Source organism: Phoenix dactylifera, unplaced genomic scaffold, assembly GCF_009389715.1.
Source record: "Phoenix dactylifera cultivar Barhee BC4 unplaced genomic scaffold, palm_55x_up_171113_PBpolish2nd_filt_p 001683F, whole genome shotgun sequence".
NCBI classification, from domain to species: Eukaryota; Viridiplantae; Streptophyta; class Magnoliopsida; order Arecales; family Arecaceae; genus Phoenix; species Phoenix dactylifera.
Window position 1 is genome coordinate 64,340 of NW_024068982.1, and position 10,214 is coordinate 74,553.

General features: G+C 40.6%; 1 protein-coding gene and 1 long non-coding RNA gene across 4 annotated transcripts; one reads left to right on the plus strand and one right to left on the minus strand.

Annotated features, from left to right (window-relative positions):
- The first annotated feature begins 251 nt into the window (after window positions 1–251).
- On the plus strand, window positions 252–7,458 carry LOC103696822. 3 transcript variants are annotated; one of them, XR_003383386.2, is made up of 9 exons: window positions 252–852; window positions 1,080–1,141; window positions 1,276–1,485; window positions 3,684–3,771; window positions 3,867–3,928; window positions 4,019–4,115; window positions 4,275–4,714; window positions 4,833–6,458; window positions 6,539–7,458. It is a non-coding gene; the product is annotated as an uncharacterized LOC103696822 (long non-coding RNA). The 3 variants fall into 3 exon arrangements; XR_602466.4 differs by lacking the exon at window positions 1,276–1,485 and having other exon boundaries at window positions 253–852; window positions 4,833–6,221; window positions 6,332–6,458; XR_602465.4 differs by lacking the exon at window positions 1,276–1,485 and having other exon boundaries at window positions 254–852.
- A 920-nt stretch (window positions 7,459–8,378) lies between these two features.
- On the minus strand, window positions 8,379–9,500 carry LOC103696823 (F-box/kelch-repeat protein At3g23880-like). Its single transcript, XM_008778544.2, has one exon. It carries the CDS (start codon window positions 9,498–9,500, stop codon window positions 8,379–8,381), a length of 1,122 nt encoding a protein of 373 aa, XP_008776766.2.
- Window positions 9,501–10,214: the final 714 nt, after the last annotated feature.

Consider the following 10,214-nt stretch of genomic DNA (forward strand, 5'->3'; position numbering starts at 1 on the left):
TTTTCCAAACTAAGTGGGGCTAATCATCATCTTTTCTATCATATACCTATCCCACTCTTTGGAGGCCGGCTCCAATCAGAATCGAATCCCAATCAAAAAATTTATGTCTGGTTTACTCAGAGAAAAAAAAATTTCGCGCCATAAAAGAGGCCACCCAATTGCATTTGTCTCCTGATAAGTGGTCCTAAAAGAGCCACGGTCCTCCGCCATCCTTGGGATGTTATAAAGCAGAAACTCGTGGTCTATCGCACACCATCTTCGAATTCCCTCGATCACAGTAGCCGAATCCACTCTAGGTGGATGCAATTGGGAACCACCACTTGTCTCTTGGCCTTTTTTATTCCTTTAATAATTTGAAAAAAAAATCCTCATTTCCACTTGGATCAATCCAGACTTCCCCACATTTCTTCAAATTTCTAGCTCCAGAAACCCTAAATGTGAATCCCAAGTACTTTTATTTCTTGGAGAATTCGATCCTTCGAAGTGGAAACCCTAGTTTTCTGAAGCGAATCTTGGGTTTAAACCCTTGCAGTGGAATCGGATCCATCGATCGGTTGCTGTTGAATTCTAGGTCAGCAGTGGATGAGTTTAGGCTAGGAGCTGCAAGAATCGGTTTTGGACTAATTTTTTGGGGGTTATAACTTTGATTCGGAGCAGAAAAGACCCAACTTTTTGCAGAATTTGTTGGGTTCTCGCAAAGGTTTCGTTTGCAATCATGGCCTTTTTGGACTCGGTTTCTTGTGATTCTTTGCGAAAATGAGTAGTAAAAGGGAGGAAGAGAGAAATGAGACGATCATCAGAGGTCTCTTGAAGCTTCCTCCCAATAGAAAGTGCATCCATTGCAACAGCCTGGTAATTTTTCTTAAGTTCTTTTTCTTTTTTGTCACCTTATAGTTGCTTAACTGATCGAGATGGGCGTCTTCTTCCCGTTCTAATTAGTAAGTGGAAGTTTTTTTATTGTAAAATATGGCGTAAATGAAGATTTTTCTCAAAAAATTTGGCTTTTATAATCAGTAATCGGGAGGTTCTTCTTGAAAAATATGGCGAAGTGTTTGTTGATGCTCTTTCTTGTGGTACAGGGTCCGCAGCACGTGTATACAAACTTTTAGACTTTTGTCTTCATGACTTGCAGCGGGATTCAGTGAGTATTTGATTTGGTTCTGTTTAGCTCATGATATTTGAGCCTCCTACACATGCTGATTCATTGTTTGGAACAGATTGATATCTTTGTTATTGTTGCTGAACTGCAAAGAAATGATTTGGTCATTTTTGTAGGAAATGATTTGTGTTCTCCACATATGCTTTCTCTGATTCTGGAGGAAAGATTTTGTTAGAGTATTTCTATACTAAATTGATCAGTTGTTATTTGATTATGATGAGATGCATATAAGTGTATTTAGTTTGATGGGGCATTGATGTTTTGAGGATTGGACTGGACCTGATGTCAAGCTATCTTTTGTTGGCACTGCTGGCTTATTTGTTTAGGTGACTGCATAATCCAGAATGTTTAGCTTTGATTACTCACTAGCTAGATAGTTTGTAAAATCTGGTTTCATGTTGGATGTTTTGTTTGCTACATCTAGAAATGAAAAAAGGAAAATGTGTTCTGAACAATAAACTTTTGCTTTGGATTTAGTCCTCGCCATATCTAGAAGAAAAGAAGAGAGAGTGGAACATCGACAATTTTTCAATGAAACAAATAAGAGAAGGAGCATGCGTATGTTTGTTATTTTTCATACTGTAGATGTTATTTAAACAAATTTTGAGCCTAAAACAACTCTAATTGCATGCTCTTAAAAACTTTCCATTTTTGTTTTGGGTGCATGAGCGATGGAGGATGATTTCCATTCTTTACTACTTTAGGTCCTGCATAGAATTTACTGGAATGTTGCAGAATTAACTTCAACATGGAAAACTAATCGTGTTAATGGACTGACTGGTAATTGATTAAAAATGGATAAAATAAGTTTGAGCCTTTTTTATTCAATTCCCAACTTGATTTCAAGAATATTGTAACTAATGCACACTAGATCTTGACATATCTAATATATGTTTTTTAAAAAACTTTCTTCATAGTTGACACTAGGAAAGACTCTTATCTCTATCAGCTACCTGCTGTAAAGGTAAAAAAAAAAAAAGAAGAAGAAAAATATAGCACTTCCCCGCTTTCTTCCAGGTGCTTGGTAATTGATCTTGGGAGAATTATTTCCACCGACATGGGACTTTTTAACATGACAGAGGCTCTAGGCTATGGAGGCCAGCTGTTCAAAACTGGTTTCCAAGGCTTTGGCATTATCTATAGTAAGAAGTAAGATTGATAGGGCATATATTTATCAATAGCCTGAAATTTTTAGTAGATGCAACAACATCTTGAGTAGGTTTTAAAATAGGAAATTTAAAAAACAAAGCAATTTCAGCAAAAATGACTTAACTACTCATTGATTCGTCTTTGTATATCTAATAAATGGTCACATCAGTGCAGATAACTAGTCAATGATAAATTGGACCAAAGGAATCATCAATCAGATGTTAAGCTTTATAAATTTCAAGAATTTCAAGGTAGAATGGGCTTTCTAACAGTACAATATTCAAAAGAAGGTTCTAAGAGTCTGTATAAGGTTAAGTAACAAGAGATAAGAGCCTGGAATTATCATATAGAAAAAGCTTTTAATTGGTTTCAGTTCGATTTGGGCTGATTGAGACCAGCTGAAACCACTGAAACCTGACAAAACCCAAAAATAAAAGTGGCACAGTATTGGCTTAAACAGATATATTTTGGCCAAAATGGATTGCTTTTGGCTGAAATTTCAAACTTGTATAAATTATACAAGTAAAGACCTTGTATAACATACAAGATACTCTAAAATGATGTGAAATTTCTTGGCTTCTCATGCTTTTCCCTTTTTTTTGGAAAAAAATTGACTTTTTTGGCTAGAAAATAACGTGTGATAACTTTTACATTGCAAGAAGTAGCAGACAAACCAGTGAATGTGGGGGCTTGAAAATGGGAAATACTTCTACTTTGAACTGTGTATATAGCTGCTCGGACCTTCGGGTCACTTTCGAGCAGAGATTACCACATTATGAAATGCAGTTCTTGTAAAATTGTGCACTTGTAAATACTCTGCATTTGCAGAAGCTTAGTCATGATAATTTAATCTTATCCCACTTTTATGGGTATGCATTAGATAACCATAGTATAATCAATGGATCAAACAGTTGAATTAACTCCAGCATTTGCCATTTTGTTTAGATGCTGTACTTTTTATCACTGTCTAAAAGGGTAGAAGAGTTATGTTGAGAAGTTCTTTATCATGCTCATTCAATTGTCATAGTCTAGGATTGGTGATATAACATGATGTACTACAGCTTCCTTTTTTTGATGCCCCTTCTTTCATGCCATTCATTTGGTTTCTTGTAATACATTTCAACTGCTAAGCATATTTACTCGAGGAAGTCATATGCCATCTTATGTATTGCCAAACAGATGCAGATACGTCAACAAGTGTGGAGAATTCCTGTTCATTATTGTTTGCACTTAACTTCTTGCTGGAATGTTCATATTACTGCAACTGGAGAATCTTGGACTGATTTCTTGCTGCATAATAGCAGAAAAAATTGTCATTTCAGTTTCGCAATACTTCTTTTTCTTCTGATGTGTGCGCATCTTCTTTATCATGCAGTTGTGAGTTTACTCACTGTGTGAAAACAGTGTCCGTGGCTAAATTTACTACTCAAGAAGTTGAGGCTCTTCAAAAGGGTGGTAATCAGGTACAGATATAAGTTATATGCTCACTAGATTTTCTTTATTTGGCAGAAAATAAAATATCCTGTCCCCATCTTCATGTGATAATTGATTGTTGCAGTGTGCAAGGTAAATGTCTCTAAAGGACTGGGACATGCAACAAATGAGATTACTTGATAGCAGGTAAAGTTACTCATTACATGTGGTCGTGAATTTTGTACTACAATATTTTATGAAGAAAAGGTACCATTTTGACCTTGTTTTCTGTGGCAGCAATGTCTACAAGATTAGGGAATTCATAAAAAATGTTGATGTGGATAAGAAATATCCTTGAGGGAGGTCCTCTGACAAGCGACCTAGATACATGCAGGTGATTTATTTCTAACATAATACCAACTTATTTGTGTTTCAGATTCCAAGTTCATTTGTGCATCTTATGCTTTCATGCCCTTTTATTCCCAGAACAACTTATTCCTTATTACACACTCATCTATTACTATTAACATTGAGGTCTTCATTTTCCGGATAGAGCTGTAAGTACCATGAAGAAGAACACAGGAGGGCCATTTCTTATCATTCCTTTCCTCAGTCCACCTTATGAATATCAATATGAAGAAAGGCGCGACAGAAAGCAAAGTGGGATGTTGAGTAGAAAACCTGGTTCAAATCGTGGGCATTATGAAGGGAAGATTTCTCGCTTCATATACAGTCCAGGTCGTCAGGGAGAGGAAATGTATGAGGACAGATTTGCCAATGAAAATTATGCTTTGAGGAATTCAGACTACTCAGGTCTAGCAGAGGAGATCTGCTTAGGATTGATGGTCAGTCACCAAACATTGAAGATGAAGGATATAGTAGCTCTCCTTCACAACAAGCAAGGAATATCTTAATTGAAGATGGACAGCCCCAGACATTGAATATATACTCTGAGACAAATGTTAACAATAATTTAGATGGATCCGACACTTGGTGAGTGATACATCTCTTGCTACTGATTGTAATTTGCCCTTTTTTTAGGTAAAGCGGTTGAGTTAGAATTTCATACACATGACAAGTTTATCCTTTTTCTTAAAAAAAAAAAAATCAGAGAACTGCATCATCAGGCAGCTTTGGATCTTCTGAGAGCAACTCAGTATATCTGAAGTCAGTTAATTCAGGCAGCTTAATTGATATAGTCCCTAAGCCTGAGCATGCTCCTGGAACCCAGCAATCTGAGCCATCCATATCCCCCGGTTCACAGTTATATGCTTCTGCACATGCCATGAACCAGGACCCTTTCAGTCTATCAATTGAGCACCAATCAATCACTTCCTTGACTCCATCTATGGATTTGTTTGTGGATATCGTCAGTCCTCATCTACTACCCCATCTGAGCAGAAAACTTTGGCTGTTCCCTCACCAGAAACTGTTGGATGGGCTACATTTGACTTACCTCATCAAGTGGGACCTAGTTCTGAAACAACTAAGGGACTTCCTTCTGTGGTGCCTCCTGGTGGAGAGTTACCTATGGGGAAAACCGATTTATTTGCATCAATAAATAATGACTCACAGTGGTTTTCAGTACAAAATTCTGCCACTCATGAATCTTCATTATCAATTACTGATCAGTGGTAAGTGGGTTTACATGAAGTTAAAGGACTTACAGATACAAACAGCTCTCAGGTAAGGAATATTTTAATGTGGAAAAACCAGTGACAATAAGTGCTTTTTCTGCTTTTCTCCCATATGTTATAGTCTCTGAGGTGAGGTGGAGATGTCAACATAATGATTGATTTGCAACTTACTGTTGTTAACCTTCAGAAGTTCATATCTGCCTAACTGTTTTCAACCCATCAAAGGTTGCTTTCTTGTACTCAAGTGTTTCAACAAAAGTTTCAGAGTGCTATGGGTACAGAGATGGACGTCAGACATGTCATTTCATTGGAAGCTTGCATGTGAATCATGTTTAGTATGTTATAAGCAAAATTAGTAACGGAAGTAAGTTTTGACTTATCTGGACCTCTTGGACAGTGAAGAACTCAAAGTTGTAGATTACGCATATTTGTCTTAAAAGAGATGGGGAATTATCTATATAAAGAGAACATGACTCGTATGCCTTCTCATTTAACAATAACTGAATATTATAGATTGGAGTTCTGAATTTGCATTCATTTGTTCGTAGTGGTTTATGATATTCCCAAGTTTAGTTAACCTTTGGTGAATTGGGTTTGAACTTAGATGCATGTTTTTTATATTCGTTATTGATACAAGTTGCTTGAATTATTTGTGGTTATGCCTCAGAAAATCATTTCAAACACCATATCGCATAGGTACTTCCAAGTTCATCCTTGCTTGTGTGTTATAAAATGGGAAATGAGGTCTAGCACAGCAATTTTCCTTTTATCCTGGTGTAGAATATGGTAGTTGTTCTTCAACATGTGATGTTTATTACTAATATCTAATGAGGACTGTCTCTACTACTTCTCACAGAACTCAGGTGCGTTAAATAACAATGTGGGTTTTTAGCTATATAGTTGCAAACTCTTTGAGCTAGATCTCTATGATTCTGTACTTTGCTCAAAATTGCATCTTTTATCTTTGTTGCAGTTTTTGGACATGAGCTCACTGCAAGCAGCCTTGCCAAATCCACAGTTGCCTACTGCTTTCCTTAGGAGGTTTGTCTCAGACATGGTTTCCTCAGAACTCAGAACATATGTTCCTTCTGTACCTCAAGGTAAGTTCCTCATGACTGATATCATTACTAAGGCAAGTCTTATCATTTTGCTAATATGACTTATTTTCCCCAACATCTAGGACGGCTAGCATTTATGGCAGGGCATGTTCCAGGATCCCAGTTGCAGTAAGTTGCTTTCATCAACATATTGTTTCTGAGATTGGTGTTTTGTAGTATAAATATATGGTGATATCAAAGGAATATACCTGCACAAGGCCCAATAGCATCTCTTGGGGGGAATCCATTTGCATAGGAAAGTGGGAGCGAACATTTTTGTTTTTGGTTGTGCGAGAACAAAGTTCAGAAACGAACAAACGCTATAGTAGAAGCACCGGCCATCACCAAGCGACTAATAGCTGAAGGAAACTCATTCATTCCGATTGTCCGCCTCTGAGTTGTAGTAGCCATTTTGGCAAGATAATTTGCTAGTTGATTAGCCTCTCTAAAAACATGGTTGCAAGAGAAGCTCTGAAGATGTTCTGTAATGCTTTGATGTTCCAAGCAACTGGGTGTAATGATGTAGTTTCCGTTAATTCAAGCAATAGCTGTAGTGGAATCATCACCTTCCAGAACAATCCTCTCTGTTTGGAAATGCTGAATAGCTGCTTCAGTCTGAGCCATGCCGCCACTATCTCTACAACAGGAATAGAACTAGATTGAAGTGGACAAGAACCGGCTAGAGGAATCCTTCCCAAACTGGTGTGAAAAACAAAACCTGCACCCGTATGGCTTTGACTGAAAGTGCCATCAAAGTTAATTTTAATGAAACCTGGTTGTGGAGGTTGCCAATGAACAAGGATTTGTTGACAAGATTTTACAAAGTCCTGCAGTGCAAGATAACCCTGGTTCCCCTGGTTGAAAGTGAATATTTACTATGGGCATTTCTTGTGGTGGCATTTGACATGCTGCAACTTTCCTGTGTTATTATCTGTTTATCTGAATCATATACTTGGTATATTGTTTGTGTGTTCATTCACAATAAAACTATGCCAGTTTGTGACATTGTTCATGATTGCGAGGAGTGAATTCTGGATTCCTTCGAAACCTGCTGTACTTCCCTATGGTTGACGCACACCAACTGCATCCTTGGGTCGACCTAGGTACTTTGGAAGATGGTGCTTGGACATATGCCTCTCCAGTCTCTACGCAACCAATGTAGAGTCGGTGCTAAGGTTGTATCAAGATTGGTTGTTTGCATAGTCTTATTATATGCTTTCTTGATGGTTAAAACAATTGGATTATGGTTTTTATTCTAGGAAGTGCATGCGTTTTTGCAAGCTTCTTTTGCCTCAGAGCATCACTCATTCAGGTTATGGCATTATGGTATGAGGTTTCTACCTGTGCCTGGCCACCTTATTTTCTGCTAGTGGTTCATGATGACCTCGTACTAATTACCCACTAGTTTCGCCAATCTTACGTTATGTTTTCTGATTGGAGTTTTATCAAGATGAAATTGCTATTGTTGTCATGTATCTATTCTGATGATCATCTGCAACCGTAACTCCTATACTGATGCTGTCTTTGAGCATCTGGGCATGTGATACAAAATGTCTTGCAGCTTGGTCTCTGATGTTTTATTCTCAAAACAAACCTGACAACCTGGGTTCAACACTACATGCAAAAGTTTTCATCAAAATAATGAATTACTCTGTTCTTATGGATTTGTTGCCCTTGATAAAAGGAAGAGTGCCAAAAAAGATAAACAGGGAGAAATCAAAGCTTCTTAAAAATTTAAATTGTATGGCAAACAACCAGTACACCTGTACAGTGAGCAAGAATAATGAATACGTAAAGTGTAAACGACAGACAACAATTCTGCTGTTTCCTTTCTCTGAAGCAGAATAGCAGATCAACAATGTTAGTAAACGGTAACTAATGGGGAAGAAAAAATAAAAAGGAAAAAAAAGTTGGCGTCAGAATTTAGCTTTTAGGAGAGAAGCACCACCACCGGTCTGGCCCTGGGAAGGAGTAGAGGAAGTTGGGCATTATCAGGAACACCTCCCCCACCTTCCGCGATTCATTCTCATGCGCAAATCTGCAAATCCCCGCCGCTACGAACGGCGTGCAAAGATGGCACCAATATATCCCGTCGAAGCTACTCAGGATGACATACCCCTCTACGGCCGGGTGGAACGCCTTGATGGTGCACCACGGCGGGAAGACTGCACTGTACGTCGGCACCCACCTCTCGTGCACGTCCAGCCTCCACACCCTCAGCCGAAGTCTGCTGCAATCGTACTCCGCATGGTATAGGCTGCCCCCGCAATCCCCGAATCTTCGCCAGGCTGCGTCCACCACGCAGTCCCGGTGCAGCGGCAGCACGTCGAAGATCTCCTTCTTGAAATCGAACCTCAGCAGCTTCCCCTGCAGCGCTTCGAAGTGCAGCTTGCCGGCGACGAAGACCGGCTTCTTTGGTGGAAGGACCGGGAGGCCGTCGACGAGCTCGACGGGCACCCGGGGCTTGAACCAGCTCCCCCGCTCCGACGAGTAGACCTCGAAGGCCCGGCGAGACTTGAAGGCTGGCTTGGAGATGAGGACTACCTTGAAGTGCCGCGAGCGGCGGGGGTCGAAGGCTATGCCGGCGACGTCGAGGCCAGCGACGAGGAAGGGGAGTGGGAGGACGAGGTGCTGGCGCGTGGTGACGTTGTAGACGTTGAAGAGGTCGGGGTGGGAGAAGGTGCGGTAGAGGAGGAGGCCGTGGCAGCTGTCGAGGACGTCGATGTCGGCCGGGTGGCCGGGGATGGCGAGGAGGGAGGAGGCCAAGAGGGCGTGAATGATGTGGCCGGGGTTGGTGGGGATGTACCGGTAGCCGCCGCTGGCGGCGGCGGTGCGGAGGAGGAGGCCATGGACGGTGGGGAGGAACATGGCGCTTTGGAAGGCGGGGCCGGCGATGAGGTCTCGGAAGGCCTTGGAGGCGCAGCGGAAGCGGCAGAGGGTATCGAGGGGAAGGCGGAAGAGGATCTTGACGAGGACGGCGTCGCTGAGTGGGCCATCCTTCTTGTGGCCTTTCTTAGTTGGCATGTCTTCAAAGATGATGGCCATCGCTGAGAGGCCTTGGAGTTTTGGAGATTTGGTTTCATGGTACCGGGAGAGGGCTTTTTAAAGTAGGAGATGGGGCCTGTTTAGGAAAGCGGGGCCAATTTTTGGTAGTACAGTGACCAGAATCTTTTTGTCTTTCGGAAATACCGTGCCTAGAATTTGGAAGTCCGCGTCGTACGCATGACATTCCTGAGGAATATTTATGGCCATGGCAGTCCGACTACGAGTGAGATAGGAAGATTAATACATCTATTTTATTATTATTATTCTTTTTGGAAAATCGTCGTACAATCTGAACATGGATTAAAAAAAAAAACCGGAGAGAGAGAATAGTGAAGTCTCAACGCCATTGCAGCTTTCCAACAAACGATGCAAACCCAATCAGTAGCCCTTTTTAGCGGAAAGAGAATGATGAAGTCTCAAGGCCATTGTAGCTTTACAATAAACGATGCAACCCAATTAGTATCCCTTTTTGTCTCACAATAAATATAAATAATCGGGTGGCCATATATTTTCTGGATCCACCCAATCGTTGTGGATATTCTGCAACAATAGATGTTCGTTGCGAGTCCTAGCATAACCCTGGATCCACCTAATCACTGTCGCCGAGTCCCCTTCCAGGTGAATCCGATCTGCCCTCAAGTGAGTCGTACGCAGGTAATGCCCTCTTAAGCAGCTCTAAGCTCTGCTCCAGGGACGCAGGTATCATAGAGTCGA

Coding starts and splice junctions, on each gene's coding strand:
- LOC103696823 (XM_008778544.2), bottom strand. CDS start 9,500: ATGGCCATCATCTTTGAAGACATGCCAACTAAGAAAGGCCACAAGAAG.